The sequence below is a fragment of the Heloderma suspectum genome, chromosome 4 (assembly GCF_057233095.1).
Source record: "Heloderma suspectum isolate Gila_16-S chromosome 4, 16-S_ref, whole genome shotgun sequence".
NCBI classification, from domain to species: Eukaryota; Metazoa; Chordata; class Lepidosauria; order Squamata; family Helodermatidae; genus Heloderma; species Heloderma suspectum.
In genome coordinates this window covers 116,054,675-116,078,992 of record NC_139461.1, presented here as the reverse complement: position 1 = coordinate 116,078,992, position 24,318 = coordinate 116,054,675, and the positions used below count along the sequence as shown (strand labels likewise).

At 43.2% G+C, this 24,318-nt stretch overlaps 1 protein-coding gene and 1 long non-coding RNA gene across 3 annotated transcripts in view; one reads left to right on the top strand and one right to left on the bottom strand.

Moving 5' to 3' along the window:
- The first annotated feature begins 1,839 nt into the window (after positions 1–1,839).
- Positions 1,840–20,086, top strand: LOC146347340 (serpin B10-like). The gene is made up of 8 exons (XM_084850489.1): positions 1,840–1,886; positions 7,489–7,668; positions 11,555–11,668; positions 13,687–13,821; positions 14,388–14,505; positions 17,231–17,373; positions 17,678–17,845; positions 19,447–20,086. The coding sequence occupies exons 2-8, from the start codon at positions 7,501–7,503 to the stop codon at positions 19,849–19,851; spliced, it is 1,251 nt and encodes a 416-aa protein (XP_084706615.1). The 5' UTR covers positions 1,840–1,886; positions 7,489–7,500; the 3' UTR covers positions 19,852–20,086.
- Positions 1,892–24,318, bottom strand: part of LOC146347338 (uncharacterized) — a 55,434-nt gene continuing 33,007 nt past the window's right edge. For both annotated transcript variants that reach the window (XR_014790265.1, XR_014790264.1), the window contains one exon: positions 1,892–2,479. This is a non-coding gene — a long non-coding RNA (uncharacterized LOC146347338). The remainder of the gene's footprint in view (positions 2,480–24,318) is intronic.

The following is a 24,318-nucleotide window of genomic DNA, read 5'->3' as shown; positions in this document are numbered from 1 at the left end:
ACCAGCAATGTTACTAGAAGAGCTGTTTTTGCTGTCAGTTCCTTTTTATCCTTAGCAGGTCAGAAAAGAGGAACACTACATACACCACTTGAGCCCATAGCATGCTTGTCAGTCCCTTGGGCCTTGCTTGATCAGCTCAAAGATCCATTTAGGCCAGAATTCTGTTTCCAGTATTGGCTAGCTATATTACCTCTGGGAGTTCAGAAACACCATTGGAATTGGGGGGGGGGGGGAGATGTCCTATTTTACAGAGGACAGCCATTTATTTATTTGTTTGTTTGTTTGTTTATTTCTATACCGCCCAATAGCCGAAGCTCTCTATTTGAAGGCCTGCCAAAGGACAGTCCTTTATTTGAAAGTATCCTGTATTTGAAGGACTGTCCAGTCCAAGTGTGCTTTAAAGATAAAGAACCATAAGACAGGCAAGCAAATTGCCCATCAGCAGTACCTGGGCTGCAGACTGAGCAAGCACACAGGTCACCCGGTCAGTCTTCCCCACTATAGTGAGTAGCATTATATTTCTATTTAAATTATAGTTAAAATTTCAAAATTTGCATCTATACATATAAATTAGCATATGAAAATGACATCCAGATTGGTGTCCTCTGTTTCTGGTGATAAACATCCCCTTTTTTGGTGATGTGTACGTGGCCCCCCTCCTTGTTATTAAGAGGTATACTGCCTCTGTACCTTAGCTACCAGGGGAAATAGCCATTCATAGACCTTCATCTAGTTGGAATAATGGGCTCAAGTTACAGGAAGCCAGATTCCGGCTGAACATCAGGAAAAACTTCCTGGTTGTTAGAGCAATACGACAATGGAACCAATGACCTAGGGAGGTGGTGGGCTCTCTCACACTGGAGGTGTTCAAGATGAGGCTGGACGGCCATCTGTCAGGGATGCTCTGACTTGGATTCCTGCATTGAGCAGGGGGTTGGACTCGATGGCCTTGTAGGCCCCTTCCAACCCTATTATTCTATGATTCTATGATTCTATAGTTCACATTTTTATTTTCACCAAAATGTAGACCTGGACTTATCTCACAAATATTGCTAGTCAGCCGGGAGTCCAGGTCTAGGGGGTCACCCGTTAGGTTGTAGTCCTATAAACACTGCAAGGGAGTAAATCCCACTGAACACAGTGGGACTTACCTCTGAATAAACATACAAAGGATTGTGCTGCATATGTCACATGGGACTTAAATTATAAATGCTTTATTGATGCCTATGATTATGGAACCCAGGGATGGTCGTATTGATTCTCAAAGATATATTTATGGGTGTGGAAGAGCTGGTCAACCACAATCCTCCACACCCATTGGACACAGAAACTATAATGGCAGTTTCTCTTTTCAGTGTTTGTCTGATTGTATTTGTATGTTCTTTTTTATATAAACATATATACACACACACACACACACACACACATACACATATATACATATACATACACATTCTCTGGGAAAAGTGTATTATTCCTTATATGCATCTCATATTCATGTGTAATTTGGGAAGGACTGTCTTAATATTTAATAGCTGACAAGCTCATGGAATATTCCACATTTCACACCAAAACATTGCTTTAAAAGCTCTTCTTTGAGCATTCAGTTATTTGTTCTGTAACAATTCTACAGAATAGCAGCAGTTAAGCTTAGATATTTCTATTATTATGTCATTCTTGCATTCCCTTTTAACATCACTTCCCTAGGATGCTTCAGTTCTTCCATAGAAATATAGATGAGCAAAAATATATTGCATCACACACATTGAGAAACTAGGAAAGTTTCCCTGGGAGTGGTGAGAAACCTATATATAATCGGCCTGACTTGCACTTGAGTTTACAGTAAGGTGAAGAGAGTGTCTGCTTTAACTGTTGGATTAAAAGAGGTATGTAAAACTTCAAATATTTATTTTTGGTTCTGGATTATGCTGCCATACAAAGTGTAATTAATTTGTTAATAGCATGGTGGTAGCAGTGAGTTGCATGTTTTAATGTTGATTTACATAAAAGACCGAATGTTAGTTTACAATCTAATCCTGTGCATGTTTATTCAGAAGTAAGTTCAAAGGTACTTACTCCAAGTAAATATGCATAAAATAGCAGCTGACTTTCACAGAATCGGACCCTAAAATGTGCTATTGTACCATAATTCAAGCTGAATCTAGCTCATTCATATATTACATGTATTCCTTTGTGCTGCTTTAGATCATTGCTTAATAGAGAAATTATTACTGCTTGGTATCTGTATTATATCTAAGTACCTGCAAAGGATGCTTTCATTTAACAACCCTGTGAAAAGAATAAGCAGCATGAGCCATGATAATATGGAATTCTGTACATTACAGTAAAGGGGAACCAAAAAATTGTCTGAATTCATATGATGAGGTAGTTCTGGCCCAGAGAGCTGATGTGGTGTGATGGCTAGGAGCACGTCAGGCTGCTTTTCTTCTGGCCAGTTGGCCAACACTATCCGAGAAACCTGGAATAGAAAGAGAATGCAAGTATGATTAGAATTTGATCCAGTGTTATTTTTATTAATTTACACAAGGAGACAAAAGCCCTTGTGACTTAGTTCCAGGTAAGTTTGTATAGGATTGTATATTTAATATCTTATATTATTGCTGCCAGACTTTCCCAACACGGAGGCGACTGCCTATCCAATGCAGGGCAGGAGAAGCATAGAGGGGATTATTCCCTCCATGCTTCTGCCTGCAGCCTGCCTGCATTTCCAGCTAGTGGAGCAGGGGAGGAGACTGCCGGATGACATGTGGGATGTGTCGTACAGGCATTTCCACCTTCCCTGCCCCAGAACCCCCCCTGGAACGCCCTGTTTTGGCCGCTCCGCGCTCCTCTCCCGGGTGTGGAGCACGAGGCCGTTCTGCGCTGCCTGCGAGACAGCATGGAAGGAGGAAGGTCAGTTCTCCAGGAACCGACCTCGGAGCGCGGGCTCAGAGGTTGGTTCCCAGAAAACCACAGATCCTATGGCTGTCTAGCCACTGACTAGCGGCCATAGGATTGCTCCCTGTGTGACTTTTTGGCATAACAGAGCACATTCTTTGGGAGAAATGAGCTATTTGAAATGCTGTAACATAATTACTATTATTTATCTTTATTTTCCTTTCATGAATATGACTTGAATATTGGGAAATTACTATTATTATTTTATAAGTTTGTGTTTATTATGAAAGCGACAGATTCTTGTAGTATTATTTTGATTTTGTCTTTAAAACCAAATCATATTTCAAATAAAATAAAGAGACAGTGAAATCTGACTTCAAGTCCCCACTCAGGGGCCGCTATATCTCTGTCTAACCTTATCTATAGGGTCTTTGTGGAGATCAAAGAGGCAGAACCATGTAATGTCACCCTGAGTTCCTTGGAGGAGGGCAGAGTAAAAAAATGAAATAAATAACAAATAAGCTGCCGAGGTTCAGATGGGAGACCCCCTGGGAAGGAACCCCAAAGTAAACTGCTCTGAGCTCTTCAGAAGAAGGCTGAGGGATAAATGTAATACATATCCAGAATGTTAGAGAGAAAGATTAATGGTTTAACCTTTCTTCTTTCCTGACGGAATGTTTATGCCTTTAATATATAGTGGCAGCACATGCAGGAATTCAACAGGTGCCACTCTTCCCAACATGGTTGGCAATACTGTGGTGGGAAATACGGCACCTGCTACATTTCTTCGCGGCACGCAGCTGTTAAAACCACAGTGACCGTGCCAGAAAAAGGCAGTAATCCAAAGTCAGGGTCTTTGGAGAGATAAAATACAGAATATATGATAAAAGGCGGACCTGCAACAAAATATGGCAGCGTGAAGTGCTGTTGTTCAGGGTTCTAGCCACTCCCTTCAATTCCTGCTTCCACACTGGGCTGGTTTGCATGATCGCAGGGTGGTTAGCAAGCTACCATGGCTCGTTAACCGCCCTGCATGTGCCAGTTGCATGCCAGCCGGATTTGCATAATTACCCTTGCCGGTGTGGCTTCTCACGTCATCCAAACCCAGCGAGGGTGGCTTGTTGGGGTGGGTAACAAACCATCCCACAATCTTAGATCAGCCCATGGGTTCTGGGTGGCTTGTTACTCACCCCGACAAGCCCCCCTTGCTGGGTTCAGACAACATGTAAAGGCACGCCAGCGATGCAAATCCAGTTGACATACAACCAGCACACACAGGGTGGTTAACAAGCCACAGCTTGTTAACCACCCTGCAAGCATGTGGACCAGTCTACTGTTTTCTGTTCTCCACTCCCAATAGTCAGTCAGCATTCTGTGGCCACTGAGGATGCTCTGCCCTCACCTTAAGGTTTTCCTGTAAAGATTGGTTTGTACTTCTGCAAACCTTGGGGTTCCCCGAAGCCTGCTGATGCCTCCCCTCTTATGTGTGGGTGGTACCATTTTGGCTATATAAACACTAACTTCTGAACTTCAGAAATAATGGGAATAGTGAATAGAATACGTAAATTGAATCTATTCTAGATTATAGCCCCTTTCATAAGTAAATTGTATGAAGGGGCTCCATACATTGGAAGGGCCAGTGGGGCCACAACACTGGCCTCACCCCAAAGATCCCAGAGGATCTGGGAGTGTAGGTTTTCATGGGAGCTGGAACTCTGCTCCTGTGGAAACCTATGCACATAGAGCGGGGCTGTTGAAACTCTGTCAGCCCAAGTCCCAAATTCATTTTCAGAGAAGCACTCAGGAGATGCATTCCAGTGGTGTGTGGGGCTGAAGGCAACAGGGGGTGGGGCCAAAAAAACCCCAAATACCAGCATTTTTTAAAGCTCAAAGCTCTTCCTGCCTGTAACTAAGCTTTAGGAGAAGCAGTTCAACCTTTTAGAATGAGGAAAACCTGTACATAAGTCAGGAAACCACCAGACTATTGGAGGAAAAGGGGAAGGGCCAGGGAAAGGCTGCATGGCTTTCTGAGGAACCCCAGAGGACCAGATTGGGATCCCAGGTGGGCCAGGTTTGGCCCACTGGCTTCAGGTTCAACATTCCTGATGTAAAGGTTGCATGAGGATGGATGTTAGGGCTGGGCCAGGGAACTATGCAACTAACAGCACTGCCCTTTGAACTTATGGGCATTGCAAACAATGCTTGAAGGAGGCTATACCCATCAGCAATCTAAGAATAGGGATAGCGGAGAATTTCTCCCCGAATCTTCGGGAGGCCGAGTGCTGACGCATTCGGCCCCCCGAAGTTGGTTGGGAAATTCTCCTCCGGCCCCCCGCCCCCCCCGGGACGGGATTTACCTTCGGCGAATGTCCCTCTCGGCGGCAGGTCCCAGTGGCGTTTCGTCGCGGGCGGGGGCGGCGGCTGGTCTCCTGACCGGCTGCCGCCGCCGCCATTGCAAAAAAAAAAAACTAAAGTAAAAGGAAAAAAACCCACCCGTTTCCAAAGTCAGCCGTGATGGGCTACGTAAATCGTCACGTAGCCTATCACGGGTGACTTTGAAAAAAAAAAAGCGCGTAGGCAACGCTATTTGCGTTGCCCTTATTTTCGCCGTAGTCTACATAAATCTTTACGTAGACTAGACGTGCCAAAATAAGGAACGCAAATGGCGGTGCCCCATGGGTGCCGCCATTTGCGTACGCACTTTTTTTTTTTCCCCTAAAGTCACCCATGATAGGCTACGTGACGATTTACGTAGCCTATCACGGCTGACTTTGGAAATCTAGCCATGATAGGCTACATAAATCATCACGTAGCCTATCACGGGGTCTTTTTTTTTCTTTTTTCTTTTTGTTTTTTTTGAGACGGGGCGCTTCTCCCCGGCCTGAATTTCGGCCGGGCGAGACGGGGCGCCTCTCCCCCCTTCCTGAATTTCGGCCAGGCGAGGCGGGACGCCTCCCCCCCCCCTTGCCTGAACTTCGGGGGGGAAAGCGAAGCGCCTCCCCACCACCGCTAAGCCAAGCTGCGAAAAGGTAAGTGACTTTCGTACATCCCTATCTAAGAAGAGATAACATGGCCGTGAAAGGTTGGACAGAGGATAGTATGGAGATGGCTCAGCAGGGTGGAACTGAATGGTTAATTAGTAGAACTGTGAGACTGGTTGTTAGAAAACTAGTGGGAAGGTGAGAAGCAAGGCTAGACTTGACAGGGCAGGACAGGTTGTTGGAACTGGCCAGGTAAACCATGCGACCAAGTTATAAACAAAACACTATCTATGGCAACGCTTCTTCCAAGGCAGCCCAGCCCAGCCCAGCCCAGCCCAGCCCAGCAGTGCAACTCTCCTTAATGATCTAGTTCTCAAGGACTGATTAAACTTGAAGCAACCTCTCTGGTGTCTCTCAGTAAACTTTTGACAAGAAAGAAACTGTGACAAGCTCCTCTGGTATTTATGAGTGCTAGGTTCAAGAAGATATGATTCCCATGATGGCTAAATGTATACATGCTAACCTATGTTAACAGGAGGTATACGGTGAGCAATTCTTCACCCATCCACATGAACAAAGTTTGCTCACAGGATAAAATTCCCTGTCATCACCTGCAAATGTATAAGGCATGTGGAAGGCCTGAGAATACAGCCTTAAGGCAGTGATTTCCAAACTGTATGTATGCCAGGTCATGCTTTTGGGGCATCATGAGAAGGGCTGATATATGCCTTGGGAAATTAGGTCATCATTAGGACTCATTTCCCAGAAGGCAAACTGGGGAGACCAAAAGAAAAGTAACTTGCCCAAGAACCTAAGTACAATGCAGAGGTCAAATATGAGCTCCAAAACAAAACCATTCATTTGAGCTGAAATAAAGATGGTGCTGAAAGGCAACATAGTGCTTTCCAGCATGACTGCGTTCGTCCATTCATTCATTCATTCATTCATTATCATTACTAACATCTTAAGAAATAAAATAACCATCAGGAGAGGAAGGGACTCTCAGTCAGCGTTTTGGAGAGGAAGGGACTCTCAGTCAGCGTTTTGGAGAGGAAGGGACTCTCAATCAGCGTTTTGGTGTCTATGGGCACCATGTTGGAAACCCCAGGAGTAGGCAATACTGGGCTAGATGGACCAATGGTCTGACTCGGCATAAGGCAGCTTCCTCTGTTCCTAACACTCATTTGTGTGAATCACCCTGCACCTGCTCTTGACTTGCACAATATGTAGATCCCCACGTGCAAGACCACTTGTGCAAGTCAAGGCCATAGGTCATGTGATCTACTTAAGAACCAGTCAAACAATGCTGAAAACACGGCTTTTCACATGTCCTAGGCCGGTGTCAATGTGCCATAATGAAAAAAGCTTTAGGCAGGAAAAGACTTTAAACTATACTGCTAGCCACAAAACAAATACAAAAAAAGACAAGCAGATGGTTTCTGCGGTCCGAGTGATTGATCAGTGCTTCCGGAAAGCCTTATCTTTCAGGCCAGTTGCCTGTTTATCAGACATTTCCAGACTTCCTTCAGAAGGAAAGGGGCTTGGGTGATGGTCCCCAATGAACTTATAAACCAAGAGGCTGAGATGAATGTTTATCTCTTTTTACTAGGTTTAAATAGCAATGGAGGCTCTGAATACAGCAAACAGTGTTTTTTCCATTGATTTTTTCAAACACCTGTGCAAGACTCAAAGCAACAGAAACGTCCTATTCTCGCCATGGAGTATTTCGCTGGTGATGGCCAATGTGTACCTGGGGGCCAAAGGCCATACTGCAGAGCAGATAGCAAAGGTGAGCTTTGTGCTATTCATAACTTCAGGGTTTGAAGAGGGGGCTGCCACGACTATGCATATAACTATGTCTGCTGCAACATGTAAGACAGTCTGTATAGAAATGTGTTCATGCGATTGTAGAGCAGCGTTTCCCAAACTTTCAATAACTGGGCCACATGCATTTCTGTTTTGTTTTGGGGTTTAAATTGCAGGCACGCTTCACTCAGCCCTAAAAGGTAACATTTTTCTCTCTGTTTTCAAAGCTGGTTGAACTGGTATTCAAACTTGTTAGAACACCAATAAATAAAAGTACAAGATGGGGAATCAATGTGTCCTTATCCTTTCTATGCACATTGTGAAATACAGGACTGAGAGTAATTAATAACTGGAAAAGTAACTGTGGCCTAACTTAAATATGATGCAGGGAGAATCAAAAGAACTTACCTGTGCAGCACTGTATGCACCCAGCATCTCATTTAAACCAAGGCTCTATTGCAGTGCTTGTGCAATGTTAACATGGGCTATGGATCCACAGCGTGCTTCTACATGTACAGATATGTGCCCGATAATACTGCATCTGAAACCAGTACAAACTTGTAATGCCCACACCTCCTTTTTCTGTTTTAAAAAACTGTCAGGAAAGCCTTTGTTTAATCAGATGACTGATTGGGATCCTTCAGTTTCCTTTAGTGCCCTTTGTTTAAGCTCCATACATTTATGGCAGCCTGATTTATATTTATAGTCAGGCATGGATGTATATATTAAGTAAACACATGTGAAATAGTTGTTAGATACTGGTCCCTGTTCCTGGGGATCTAGTGTCAGTTCTTTTATTTATTTATTCTTCATTTATTTACAATATTTATATACTGCTCTACATCTAGAACAGATTTTGGAGTGGTGAAAACAAAAGATAAAATAGTAAAAGAATAAAAAGATTAAAACACCACATTAAAATTATACTTTAAAAACACACACACAATGCCAATAGAAACCGTGACTGGTCAATTAAGGAATGCCTCCTGGAACAGTGCTGTTTTCAGGAGGTGCCAGAAACAACGTCTCCAGGGGCAGGGAATTCCAAAGAAAGGGAGATGCCACACTGGAGGCTCTTCCACTAGTGGACTGCAATCGGGCCACAGGCCCATGTGGAACCACCAGGAGTGAGCCCTCTGATGACCTCACTGACCTAGTAGGTTGGTAAGGGAGAAGGTGCTCTCTCAGGTATCCTGGTCCCAAGTTGTTTAGGGCTTTGAACACTAGTAGCAATACCTTAAACCTGGCCTGGTAGCTGATAGGTAGCCACTGCAGTTCCCTCAGCAAAGGAGTGACATACTGGAAAGGGGCAGCTCCTGACAACAGCACAGCTGCTGCATTCTGCATTACCTCCAGCTTCCAAGCAGCCTTAAGGGCAGCCCCACATAGAGCACATTGCAGTAATCCAGTCTTGAGGTTACTAGCACCTGTACCACTGTGGCACTCTGCACTCTGGAGACCAGAGACTGAGCACATTAACTCATTAATGCTCTGGAACTTTTAAATCCAGTCAACAGCAATGGCTCCCATTGTACATGGGATCTCAATGACCATCTTCTTGGGGGTTGGGGAACAGGGCAACTGCCAGGGGCAGTCTGGGCAGGTGGTATGAGGGAGAAGCCAGGGCACCAAAACAACTGGAAGTGGTGCCCTGGCTTCTCCCTCATGCCACCCGCCCAGAGAGCCCGCATGCCCATCCAATCTCTTGCTCTGAGGTCTATCCCAGAGTGAGAGACTGATTGGGTGGATGAGCTCTCTGGAGAGATGACAAGGCCCAAATGCCATGCTTTGAGGGGCTCTTCATTAAAGTGAAGCATTCTGGGTGAGGTGGCTATGAAGAATGCCTGCGCTATTGAAGAAGAACAGCATAGAGGGGGAGGCAACAGGCAAGTGGCTGGGACAGTGAGGAAGAAGAGAGGGAGGAGGAGGTTGAAGGCTGAAGAGGAGGTTGGAGTGAGGATGGGGGTGGCAGTGGTGGCTGGGGGGGGAGAAGAGGGGCAAAGCCAAGGAATGTGGGGAGAGACGACAGGAGGAGTGGTGGCAGCATGTCCACTGTGTGCGAAAACACCACTTTGCCTAGGATGCCAAAATAACTAGAGACAGGCCTGCCCTGAGTGATTATTATGGTGCATGTTCCTCTCTCCTGCCACATGACTCGCCACTCTGTTGGCTCCCCCTGCCTAAGGAGCTTTGGAACTTGTAGTCCTTGAGGGAGTAAGTCACACAGGGTGGCACACTTCTCTCTGCCTCTTAAACTACAACCAGAGTTGTTTGTCTGTAGGAGTGCTCTCTCTCTCTTGCTCTCTGTTCTAGAGAAGGGCATGAGTCAGGAGCTCACTGTTCAGAATAATGCTTCTTCTCTTGGCTCCAGCTATTTTTAAAATAGCTGGATAACCTATACAGGGAAATATGTTTTCATAGACATCCCTAAGAATGATCCGCAATTGCCTGTGGTAGTCAGCGTGCATTCTGGTGGAGCCTTGGGCTTTTATTCTGCGATTGAGATTGCTCCTTCACGGAAGTTTGCGGGCTCTTTACATGATGCTGTGAACTTCCCAGGCATCCCCTGCACTAAATGCCCTTTGTTCCATTTTTAAATAGATTGCAGATAATGAGCTCTTGAATTACCCCATTGTGTTCCACTTGAGCTCCCTCTGTGAAAAGAGGAGAAGTGGCAAGAAGAGGAGCGAGATCAGTGAAAGATAATGGGAGACTCAGATATAGGGAGAAGGGGGGAAGGGGAGGGGGGAAAGGAAGCAGGTGAAAAAGGGAGTTGTCATGACCCTGCATTTAAAACAGAAGCAGAAAACCCCATTTTAATTGCAGGATTTTAGGCTGGTGTAGCGATGATGCTATTGGTAAAGTCAAGTCAATTTTATTCATAGACATTTTCTGCAATTACTCTGAGTTTGATCACAACAGATACAAATACAGCATTATTCAATAAACATCAAGTTTATTAGTCATGTACCCATTCCGGCCCCCACTGTTGGACCCTGTAAACAACCTGGTTTGACTGAGATGCTCGGCGTGGGTGGCTTTATTTGGCTCCTTGCTGTCACAGTTAAGGTAGTTTTAACACACCACAAATGATGACTCTCTCCCCGCCCCAGATGATTCTTTTACACATCTGGGGCTGGATCAAGATTTAGTAATACTCAGAGTAGACTTATCAAAATCAATGGGACTTAGGTTTTTCATGACAAACATAGAGTTTGTGCCATTCAAGGAGGAAAAAAAAATAGTTCACTGGGGATATTCAAACCCTTGGACATGGCCAAAGCAGCTCTTTGGATTCCAGACTCTGTTTAGAAAACTCATTTTACAAAGTTAGTAAGCTAGCAGGTTAACTGAAGGAACACTGAAGCTTACAAAGCGCTGAGCATTACTTTATGCTGCTTTGGATCCATCTAGCCTAAGTTCTCACAGCAAGTCAGTGGGTGGGGGACAAAAGAATAGCAAGAGCTCAGGTGAGAGTGATTTCTTCACACCCAGGTCCTCCGAGGCTTTTTCCTTTGTCCCAGCCTGGCTAGATCATCTCTTGTTTTCCATTTAAAGGGCAGAGTGGCTGCCATTGTAGGAACTTCCTGGACTGAGCTGGAGTGGGACTGTGGAATGATGGTACTAGAGCAATAGCCAAGTCAGAGGCTTGGGTGAAAATATCTTGGGATAAATTTCATTCCCCGCTTTCCTAATATACCAATAGTGATAGATAACCAAATGAGAAGACATGACCCATTGGTGTGTGTGGTGGCTATTTTAAACCTTCCTTCCATTTTCAATCAGTTGTGAGAGAGGATATGACTTTATATGCTTAAATAATGACTTTACATACGTAATGTCTGTCTTTGTATTTATTCTAATTGCAGGTGCTTCACTTTAATAAAGCTGGGAGAACTAGGGCTGCTCATACTACGAGACAACCACAAGCCTATTCTAAAATGGAGGCGCTTTTGAATAACCCTTGCATCTCCATTCAGAAGGTAATTTCTTAAAAACAAAAATTGAATGCATCTAAGATAAATGTATGCTTCCCTGTTTTAAAAACAAGGTTGAAGAGATTAGCATTAACCTCTTGCTTCAGCCTATTTTGATCTGACTCTCATTAAGAACTCAATCCTATGCATGTTTAGACAGGAAAAACTCCTACAGCTCCTTGCATTCCCCAGCCAGAATGGGATTGGAACAGCATGAGTTCTAGTTTACACAAAATGTTTGCACTGACTTCTTAAAATTAAAACCTTCAGGAAAATAGGAGTGTAGATAAGCTCAGAGAGAATAATTATTATACAGTTATGTGATAGAGCAGCATGAGAGCTCTCCCCTTTTTTTAAGACACGGCAAAAATGTAAATTCATTTTCCGACGGAATTATGCTGTGTTCAACTAGAGTCTGTGGATGTTTTCTGCAAAGCAAGTTCCACTGATTTCAAGGAAGTACCCCCAAGTGAATTGCCTAGGACAGCAGTCACAAAGTCTCTATTGGGCTTTTGTTGTTACTCGACAGAAAGCTACATACAATCACTTCCATGATATCAGCAACTATTCCTGATATCTCTGATCTGGATAAAAATAACAAAACTAGGTTTTTGTTGTTTTTTTAAAGCTCTTTTCATTCAAACATAACAGACTGGGTCAACTACCAAAGTCTTAGGCCAGGTTCTCATGACACAACAACCCTCCCTGGCAAACAAACCACGCAGTTGTTCCACGAACAACCCATGATGAGCCCAGCAGACGATCAGGCTTACCGTGGGTTGTTCTCCCGCTCCTTCCCCCTTGGTCCTCCCCCTGGTATTCCTGGGTCTTGTGCAGCAGAACCCATCTTGTCTGCCCATCCCATCCCCCTTCTTGTGCTCCGATCACGACCCCGTTTTTGTTCCCCCATTTTTTTCCCGACCCGACATTTGCGCAAATGGGACCATAATATATAATATATATTTTCAGCCCCAGGAATCTGCACAAATGTCTCTGTTATTTTTTAATTATTGTAATTTTTCTCGTTTTTTTGCAGTTGCGCAAGTGCACACTTGTGGCAGTCAAAAATATATCTAGCCTTGCCTTGCCTATTGCCTTGTATGTTTCAGCTGTCAAAGGGAATGAACTACACTATGGGAAATACAAGGAAATTGACAAGAAAGGACTGAGAGCCAGCATGGTGTAGTGGTGAGAGTGCTGGACTGGGAGCTGGGAGATCCATGGCCGAGTGGGGACTAGAACCCGGAAACTCACTGGGTGACTTTGGGCCAGTCACAGACTCTCAGCCCAACCTACCTCACAGGGTTGTTGTTGTGAGGATAAAATGAAGAGGAGGAGAATGTAAGCTGCCTTGGGTTCCTTCCAAGAGGAAAAAAGGCAGGATACAAATGCAATACATACATACATACATACAATATGGGCTAGGTTGACAGTTGACAGTGTGTGTGTGTGTGTGTGTGTGTGTGTTTGTGTATATGTAAATATATATAAATGGAACTAGAGGGTCACAACATCATCTAAAGAATCTGTAAGCAATTGTGAGCAGGAAATGATGAGCACATAATAAATGCCTTGTATAGAAAAGCCCATAGCCAGAATGAATTGGTTAGCATTTAACACAAATGTATGATCAGGACGGCCTGGCATGCTATGGTCCATGGGGTCACGAAGAGTCGGACACGACTTAATGACTGAACAACAACAAATGAGTGTTGGACTAGGAGCTGGGAGATCTGGGTTCTAGTCCCCACTCGGCCATGAAAGCTCACTGGGTGATTTTGGGCCAGTCACAGACTCTCAGCCCAACCCACCTCACAGGGTTGTTGTTGTGAGTATAAAATGGAGAGGAGGAGGATAATGTAAGCCGCCTTGGGTTCCTTGCAAGAGGAAGAAAGGCGGGGTATAAATGCAATCAATCAATCAGAGGTACAAATGAGAGTCAACTGCGGATAAAACATAATGCAGTAAGAGGCAATAGTCTAGGTACAATGTGGGGCTAATAAATGCTGACTTTCTTTTTCAAGCCCCCCCTTGAGACATCAAGCAACATCCATTTAAGTTTCCAGGCACTTAGCCAAGAAATCAACCAACCCACAAAACATTTTCTGCTTAGAAGTGTCAATCAACTGTATGGCGACAGATCAGTGCCTTTCCAAAAAGTGAGTGAAGTTTTTGGTTTTGTTTTGAGCGTGCAAGTAAACACAACTTATTACTGCAGAAAGATGTAGATAAATATGCTAGGAATATATGTAACGGGTTGCATAATTCTCTGGTTATAAATTGTACAATCCAGCAAGAAGTCATGATAGTGCAAAGAGTAAGATTTGTGCCTGTGCCCTGATGCTCGAATGGCTGGATAATGATCCCCAGTGCCTTATAGGATGGTATTTGCCTTTGGGGCCCTTCAGCAGAACTCTGTATGGCCTATGGTTGGAATATCCCCCCAGACTGAAGATATAAGGCTGTACTGCATCCATCCTACCTTCGCTTGCATATTAAATCTTCATGGAGTATGCAGGAACTCATTTTTCTTTTTATGGTACCATGTTTTATGGAATAAAAACTTGCAATAACCACCTATTGTAACAACAGGATTGTATTACAATTTTAATTTGCTTCTTTGGATGTAGGATGCTATAATTTTGTATACTGTAAATCTTTTGTCCCTGTTTGGTGCTTGATGGCATGAACATATTGCTAAGTAGCATAAAACTTTATCTTTAAGGAATTCTTACAGTCAATGAAGAAATACTATAACGCAGAGCCACAAACAGTAAACTTTCAAGAAGCTGCAGAAGAGGTCACAAAAGAGATTAATTCCTGGGTTGAACATCAGACAGAAGGTGAGCTCAGAATGGTTGCTCTGCCATTTAGAAAGAGAGATAAGCCTAAAGCCTTCTCTATCCTTCTTTCTTTGCTGCCTTTTAAAACATGTCTGCATTCTCTTTTGATGCTTTCATATCATACATATTGGTATGAGCATTATGCATGGCAACATTGGCCTCCTTTTCTTGAAGGCCACTGAAAACTGGAAATAATCTCTTGCCTTTACTTGGGGCTCATTTATAATTCCATTTGTTCATTCTCAGGTACCTCACTTGAGGCTTTTATTGTGCAACTGCACTGCCTCATTCACAGAATTTTATGGGAGGTCCAGACCTAGCCCTGCTCCCATATTTTTAATTTGTAGCCCTGCTCCTGTATTTTGCCACTGCTTCTTCCATCTTTCCTCTTACCAGAAAAAAAAGTATTAAGGAAGAAAAAGATAGAATGTGAACTGCCCAGAGAGCTTTGGCTATTGGGCGGTATAGAAATGACATAAATAAAATAAATAATATAAATAAATACATAAATAATAAATAGAATAACTGCACGATGCCTTTTGATTGTTAGCACTAGGAGCCCTTCATCTGGAAGGACCCAAAGTTGTAACGGGTGCATGAAAAAGTGAGCATCCAAATCCTTTCCCATGTACCCAGATTGCCCACAGTCAGCTTGAGTAAAAACATGTTACAGAATTAATCCATAACATGCCAAATTTAAAATGTCATCTGAAGATTATGAGCACAATTCACCAAGCGCTATTGCAACTCAATTCAATGGGACTGGTTTAATGTACATTCTTCCATAAAATATATTGTGATTATATAGAACTGTCAATGCATATGGCATCTTACAGGATAGCAGAAAGGCTAGCCTTACAGGAGGAGTTTGCAATATGCATTTCAACCACGGGGAGGAGCAGAGGGGCAGGAGAAGCAGGGGTAAACTGGAATGAGAGCAAGCAAATGCCTTAGGATTCATTTCACTAGGGGGTATAGAGTAAGGAGGGAGCTTCATGGAAAATGTGGATGTTGAAAGATTTGATAATAGGTATTCAACTGGGATTACCAGGCATAAGGTGCAGGAAGGGAAAACTAAGTAGTGTCATTTAATTGAGCAGGAGTCCTTTAGGTAGCTAAGAATGGTAGAGTTGGAAGAATGAAGCTGTACCAGGAAATAATGAGGTCAGAAAGATGGGGCTGGTGATAGTTAAAACAAAAAGGGACAAGGAAGAGCGCCAAAAGGATCTCATCAAACGGAGGTGTGGGCATTAGAACACCAAATGTGGTTCAATGTAAGTAAAAGAGCCTTTCTACACAAGGCTTTTATTGCGTGCTCATGGTTGCTCACTCATGGTAGTTTGCAGGTCCTTTACACAACATCATCATCCTCCAGGGCCTTTCAGGTGCTTTGCAACCATTATTGAGGGTTCCCCCCCCCCCAATGACAAGAGTGTGGTATTTTTCTGAATGGCGTTATAGAACCCTCATGTAATTGCACAATTCTGCTATACCACAGCACCACCTAGTGTTCGTATAAAGGAACATATAGAAAGGCAGACAAAGTAAAACCCTGGGGGGGGGGAATATGTATAAAGGAGCTGATCTTAGTCTTCTAATAATCTGGAAGCAGAAGCCTCTGTAAAAGTACAGGTTAAAAGCTTCATGTAGAAAAGCCCTAAGTGCACATGGGGAGTGCGGGATTCCTAACTTCACATATGCTTATGGGGACTGACTGAGCTAGTGTAATTGACCAGAAAAGGGACCTTGGTGTTGTGGTTGAGAGCTCAATGAAAATGTCAACCCAGTGCACAGCTTCTGTGAAAAAGATAAATTCCATTTTGGGAATCATTAGGAAAAGAATCTAAAATAAAATTACCAGTGTCATAATGCCTTTATACAACTCTATGATATGACCACACTTGGAATACTATGTACAGCTTTGGTCACCACACAACAAAATGGATATTGTAGAGCTGGAGAAGGTGCAGAATAGGGTGACCAAATTATCAAGGGGTTGGAGCAAATCCCTCATTAGGAAAGGTTACAATGTTTGGGGCTGTGTAGCTTAAAAACGGTGAGTAAGGGGAGACATGATAGAGGTGTACAAAATTATGCATGGTATGGACTCGACCTTGGGGGAGCTGGGGGTGGTGATGGCCAACAGGAAGCTCTGGGGTGGGCTGGTCCATGAAGTCACAAAGAGTCGGAAGCGACTGAATGAATAAACAACAACAAAATGGAGCTAGTGGATAGGGAGACACTTTTCTCCCTCTCTCACAATACTAGAACCTGGGTTCATCCAATTAAGCTGAGTGTAGGCAATTCAGGACAAATAAAAGGAAGTACTTCTTCACAGCATATACTTAAACTATGGGATTTGCTACCACAAAATGGCCTCCAACTTGGATGGCTTTAAAGGGGATTAGACAAATGCATGGAGGAGAAGGCTATCAATGGCAGTATGCCTCTGAATATCGGTTACTGTGGAACATGAGCAGGAGGGTTTTGCTCATGCTCTGCTTGTGGGCCACTGGTTGGCCACTGTGGGAACAGAATGCTGGGCTAGATGGACCCTTGGTCTGATCCAGCATGGTCCTTATGTTCTTATGGGTAGGCCAAGGTCCTTGAAAAAAGGTAAAGTCATGTTTCTTAAGTGATATAATCTCAAAACCTTCAGCTACATTTCTTCAGATGAGTGAAGTTGCAGAAACATATGATTTCTTTTCCCTCCCTCCCTGAAAAGGTAAAATACAGAATCTGTTGAATGAGGGATCTATAGATTCACTTACCCAGCTGATCTTGGTTAATGCCCTGTACTTCAAAGGAAACTGGTCAAAGACATTTAAGAAAAAAGACACAACGGAACAGCCTTTCAGACTGAACAAGGTAAAGTGTTTTGTAATGCTGAATGAACAAAAGGCAGTAAGACTGCAAAACCATACCCATTTACCTGGGAGTAAGTCCCATTGAAGCCAATAGAATTTACTTCTGAGTAGACATGCAGAGAATTGCACTGTAAGACACTTCAGTCCAGCATAGCCAATCTGTGATGGTGATTGTTCTTTTACAAAGTAACATAGAAAAAGTTAGACTCCTGCTCCAGAGAGCATGCACAAAATTTTTAAAGGCATTTGTTCCCCTATGTGAGTTAAGATTCATGAAAATAAAAGGTATGTTTGTTGTCTTGTAGAGCACAAGTAAGCCAGTGAAGATGATGTTCCAGCATGATAAATTTAATTGGAACTACATAAATGAAGTACAAACTCATATTCTTGAGCTCCCATATGTTAATAATGACCTCAGCATGTTTATACTACTCCCTGATGACATCAGTGATGACAGCACTGGACTGGAAATGGTAAAGAAAGTATTTGTAGCATTTAGAGTATTTTTTAAAATGGAGATTTTATTTTGGGGTTTTCCCATATATTAATTGTGTTTGTTTTTATTGCTTCCTTTTGGCATATCTCATGTTAGAAATGGCTGAACTGTTTAGGTTATGGAAAGAGAGATTTGTAAATATATCTGTGCTGAAAGTGACCCTTGATGTACGTATTTGAACCATCGGAAGGTTTTCATACATACTCGCTTTGCCACATGGGTCATACAAAACCAGGAGAAGAAACATTTTATTTCTAGTCATCTAAAATCCAAGAACTTTGAAAGACAAACTAAAACAGTGAGACTTTGAGGTTTTTCAAACATGTAGGTTTTCAATAATACTCAAGTAACATTTGTGTACCTGTATGGATGCTGCACATAGATTTCTGGGTGGAAATCACACGTGACTGGCTCCTTGTTGTAGATTTCATATAATCATTTAGAGAACCGATGTGGTAAAGTTGATAGAGCATCTGCATTGCACTGGGCAGACTAGGTTCAAATCCCTGCTCACACAGCCCTGACCTCGCTGAATGACTTGGGCTGTCTATCTCACAGGGCTATTGTGAGGGAAAGAAGACTATGGGCATCTCTACACCACCCTAAAATCCTGAAATTAAAACAGGGCTTTCTGCTTCTGTTTTAAATTCAGGATCACAACGACTCCCCTTTACACCCACTTCCTTTCCCCCACCCCTTCCCCCTCCTTCTCCCCATATCTGAGTCTTCCATTATCTTTCATTGATCTCGCTCCTCTTCCTGCCGTGTTTCCTTTTTTCATGACGGGAACTCAAGTGGAACACAACAGGGTAATTTGATAGCTCATTATTTGCAATCTATTTAAAAATGGAACAAAGGGCATTTAGTGCAGGACACGCCTTGGAAGTTCGCGGCATCATGGAAAGAGCCCGCAAACTTCCGTGAAGGAACAATCTCAATCGCAGGGTAAAAGTTCCATGTGAAGGAGCTCTATGTCTCCTGCCCTGATGCAATGGACAGCATCTTTGAGAATGGATAATTCTGCCGTGTTTCTGTATTGGGGTAGACTGAATCATTCAATCACATCTGATGCAGAAATACAGCAAAAAGACACAACATAGCAGAGTTGACTTGAAAGGAGATGAAGCCACCATAAGTCGTATGAAGTTGCAGCCGTCTCTTCTGTGGATGTATGCTTTGTGCTCACTTGAGAATTTAATTAATTGATTTCACATGATAAATTAGCCTCTCTGTCAGAGCACAATAGTATGTCCTAGCACACTATTTGTGAATATGAGAGACAATGGGACCTGCAACAAAACGTTGCAGTGCAAAGTGCTCCTGTTCAGGATTTCAGTTAGCTAACACTTATCCGGCCACTTCCCCTGCCCTGGTTTCAGCCCCATTTCACAAACACATGCACATGCACACACCACTCATTCTATGGCCACTAAGCAGGCTCATTCATCATTGGGCTGCTTTGGGGTTGTTACAATCATTGGGGTGACCTATGTACATCTAATTGAGTAAACCTGGATACCTTTTCTGACAGACTGTTTATCTGATTTTCTTTGTGTGTCTTTTTAAAAACAACTGTAGCTAGAAACCAAGCTAACCTATGAGGCCTTATCCAAGTGGACTAGCCCAGAGGAAATGGAAGAAGTTGAAGCAAACGTGTACCTCCCTCGGACCCAATTAGAAGACCGCTATGAGCTGAAGTCAACTTTGAGCAGTATGGGAATAATAGATGCCTTCAGCACAGGCCAAGCTGATTTCACTGGGATGTCTGAGAAAAGCAATCTGGTTCTGGCCCAAGTTTTTCACAAGTGCTTTGTTGATATTAATGAAGAGGGCACAGAGGCTGCTGCTTCCAGTGCGGCGAATATATATGGACGAAGTGACCAGGGTGCAATTTTGTTTGCAGCTGATCACCCTTTCCTCTTTTTCATCAGGCATAAGAAAACCAAGACCATTCTCTTTTTTGGAAGGTTCTGTGCCCCCTAAAATATTTCAACGTTCCGTTACCAAACAGGAAGGATTTTGCAGCAGTAGAAACATTCACAGCATGGGCACAGTTTGCCAATATATGTCTAAATATGATGTGTTTCCCTACATCCACCCCACTTCCTTGTATGTTTGGGAAATGACAAAGGCGGCATATGGCTACAACAGATAAATGCAGCGAGACGTCAAGTCATTGTAAAAAAAACAAAACACACCCTTCAAAACTGACATGAGATGGTTGGCTGGTTGTTGTTTTGCTTTGTTCCTTTGTAAATAGCATATTTAATACAAATATGAACAAGTGCAAACAGGCTTTTCAGAACTGGACTCAATGAAATTTTTTTAGAGTACTCCGTGGAAGTCAGTGGACTCACACCAGTATTAAAGAAAATATTTGTCACATAGCATTACATCTGGTAACATAAATGTTGCATTGTAATTACACTTTATGTGCAAGTCACTTGGAAATTATATGTTGCAGTAAGTAAATACAGTGTGTGTAAATAACATATGTAACCTAGCAAATAAAATTAATTTTACACTATCAGGCATTCAAAAAGCCTTATGGATGGTAGCCATTGGAGCCTAAACAAAATGGGGTTCCAGCTGGCAGCTTGGGTGCTAAAGGAGAGCCCTACCGCTTCTCAACTAAATACTGCCTGAAAGGAAGGCAGAGTGTGTGTGGTGGGGAAATGAGCTAGAACACACAAACAAGAACAGGATCCCTCCTCTTTCCCGCTCTTCAGTTTGGCTCCTAGACAATCTTGCTGTCTGGAAAGCCCATGCCATTTATCTGTAGTAACTTGGGCCTGGTTTTAATTTTCTTGAAATGAAAGATTTTCAGGAAAGGAGTTAAGAAAATACCTGATCGGCAGTTTGATTATCTGAACCATTGGATTTTTTATTTTACTTAACATGTCTTAACCAGGGCCCCATCTACATTGGGCTTTTACTCCAGGGTGGGTGAGAGTCAAGGTCCCTCATGATAGATGACGTAGTCATGACTTCGCAGCCATCCACGGTTTTCACCTAGAAAAAGTGGAGTTCCAAGGAGTTGTTTTACTGTGATTTTGGGGAGTTGCTCCAGGTTCACCCGCAGTTGCAGGCCATCTATTCCTTCCCCATACTGACTTTGCATCTTACAGTGGGCATGTTGTAGGCTTGCGTAGTGCCTGTGTCACTCTGTGATGCCCCTTTGCTCCCCCATCCCTTCACAGCTGCACAGGTACAGAGGGATGTTATTTATTTAATCACACTTTCACACATTTTTGCAGCTTCGTATCTTTGCAATGGTTGCTTTTGGACTCAGTACCCAAGGGCTGGGGGAGGGGGTCTTGGGGGAGGACCAACATTGCTCCGGCCACCATTTCGGAGCGATGGCTAGGCATGTAGTGCTCACGCTTGTGAGCGCAAACCATTGCGAGAGTCTCGGGCTGGGGAGCTGACAAACTGATGGTTCGGAAATGAAGGAGCACAAAATACCCCATTTTTACCTAAAACAGGGTCAGAAAGACATAGCAGAGCCCCTCAAATATAAAACAGCCACTGAAGTTTTGCACCCCCACACTCATGGGACTGCACAGCTGTGCATTTCAGTATAATGGCCAAAAAAAAAAGGGCACGGCGAGTCTCTTAGGGAAGTGCACAGTACATCGCGAGTGTATCGCAGGGCATGGTGATTCAAAGCCGCATTGCTGCGCAGTTGCGATGGGAGGGGGCAAAGCAGTGCCATGTAGATGGGGCCCATATCTTTCCTTGCACTTCAAGCAAGCTTAAACTCAATTTTAAAACAGAACCTCCGAATCCAAACAGCAAACAGTAGAACAACAGTAAGAGTAACAGTAAAACAAACAAAAATCCAATTGTCAGTTGTTCCAGCTTTCCAACCTATCAGCAATGTGTGAGAAACCTCTTGGGGCCCGTCCCGTCCCGTCCCGTCCCGTCCCGTCCTACCCTACTCTGTTCTCTGCAAGCACAGTAAAAACAATAGCAGGGGTACATGTACCTTTATATATATGGCTGCTGCTCTGTTTCAGATCCTTCTCCACTCCCATCAGGCCACAGCAAATATTTAGTGGCTTATTACACTTGCAGTATTACTTTGCAAGTTGTAATCCAAAGGAGAAGCATTTTTTTTAACCCCATCCACTCAACACACTCAAGTTAGCTCAAATACAGTATCACATTTTAGCACAGTCATTTTCATGATTTTATTTTTCTAGAATAGAACATCACACTTATTCATCACAGTTATCTCATGCCCATGTTATAATTCCATCACAAAAGAGGGGAGGGGAAATCATCTGACTTTTGACATTTACCATGGTGGGTGCTATGAATAATGAGATATCAGGAGTGGTGGATAGAAGAATGTGCCTAGGGAGACTTTTTTTCTCCCTCTTTCAAAATACTAGAACCCGGGGTCACCCTATGAAGCTGATTGGTGGGAGATACAGGACAGATAAAAGGAAGTACTTCTTCACACAGCACATAGTTAATCAGCACAGCACATGGAATTCACTACCACAGGATGTAGTGATGGCCAATTTGGATGGCTTTAAAAGGGGGTTGGACAAATTCCTGGAGGAGAAGGCTATCAATGGCTACTAGTCCTGATGGTTATGTGCTACCTCCAGTACCAGAGGCAGTGAGCTTATGTACCCAGTTGCTGGGGAACATGGGTGGGAGGGTGCTGTTGTGCTCATGCCCTGCTTGTGAGTTCCTGGTCGACAGCTGGTTGGCTACTGTGTGAACAGAATGCTGGACTAGATGGACCCTTTGTCCAGTCCAGCATGGCTCTTCTTATGTTCTTAAGAGTAGCCTACACATCATTGGTCATAGTTCTGCAATCACTGAACACCAATCCATTTTAGCTGCTCATGTTGCAAAATCACAGAAGCTGTGTTTCAGTAAATAATCCATTCATAACTGACAAAACAATTTGCAATCCTATCTTCAGATTATTTCAGGTACATTTGCACAGCTCTTTAAAATACTGGCACCAGGATGTAGAGAGCCACAAATTAAACAAAAATGTTGTTTGTGTACTTCTACACACTGATGTCCAAGCCTTTGCACAATTCATATAAGATCCCGACTTTCAATCAAACTATCCACAAGAAAGCTTATATTTAAAAGGGACTACATTAAAACTACTGCAATTACACAAATACAGCACAGAACTAATAACAATAAAGCACTGAAATGAATAAGAAAAGTAGGAACATCTGCTTTCTGTCTGCCTCCCCTATGAAAAGGGCAAGGTTTAACACAACCTAAAATCTATCATCCAGGAAGCCAGGCCAAACTCCTGGCTTTAAGAGGAAATTCCACATCTTGGGATCATTCCTGCGAAGGTCATCTCTCAAGTCACCATCTAAAGCAGGGCCTCCAAAGATGATTTCAGTGAATGGGCTATTTCAGATGGGAGAAGACAACCCTTAAAGTATCCTAGTACCTGGCTATTTAGGGCTTTAAAGAGCAGTATATGCACTTTGATTTTGTCCTGGAAACCAATTAGGATGGAAGCCAGTGAAATTGATAACAGTATCAGAATAATTTGCTTTGAACAGGACGCCCTGGTTAAAACTATTGCTACTGCATTTGCTTCTGCACTGTGGATCATTTAGAGCTGGAGTCTCCAACATGGTGCCAGCAGACAACAGTCTTTGCACTTGCTGGACTTCCAGCCCCTCCTGATTTTTATTTTATTTCTTAAGGTTCTTTTTTAAAAAAGTATTTTTTTTTAAATGGGAGGGTGGCATGCAGCAAAGCAAAGGTCTGCCCTCCAGCATGATCTTTATTTGGGTTCAGAAGAGTGATTTTGTGTTTTAGAGCTCAGACTCCCCCCCCCCATGGGGGGGGGCTTGTACTTAGGTTCTTGGGCAAGTTTTATTTATTTATAATTTATTTATTTCATTTCTATACCGCCCAATAGCCGAAGCTCTCTGGGCAGTTCACAAAAATTAAATCCAAGCAACACACAATAAAACAATTTAAAATATACAGAACATTATACGTATATGTATATGTTATACAGAAGTAAAAGTTACTTTTCTTTTAGTCTCACCAGTTTGCCTTCGGAGAAATTAGCATTTTGTGACTGGCCGTGCCCACTATGGTAGACATTTTATAAGTGTGCAACCCCCCACATAGCAGCAATTTTGTGAGAGTGCCCATGACAATCTCTCCAAATTCCAGTGCGTCCACTGACCCAAATGGGTTGGGGGGCCCTGATATAGAGTTTCCAGGACACTTTCAAAGGCAGCCCCAGGTAGAACATGTTGCACTAATCTAGCTGGAATGCTACCAGGGTATGAGTCACAGTACCACAATTCTCCTTATCCTGGAGGGTGCTATTTCTTTATATCACAGAGAAGACACGGTTGTGAAAAGGCAGCCCCTCCTGCAAGCACCGTACCCCATCCAGAACAGGTTGTACACCTACATTCAAATCATCCATGCCCC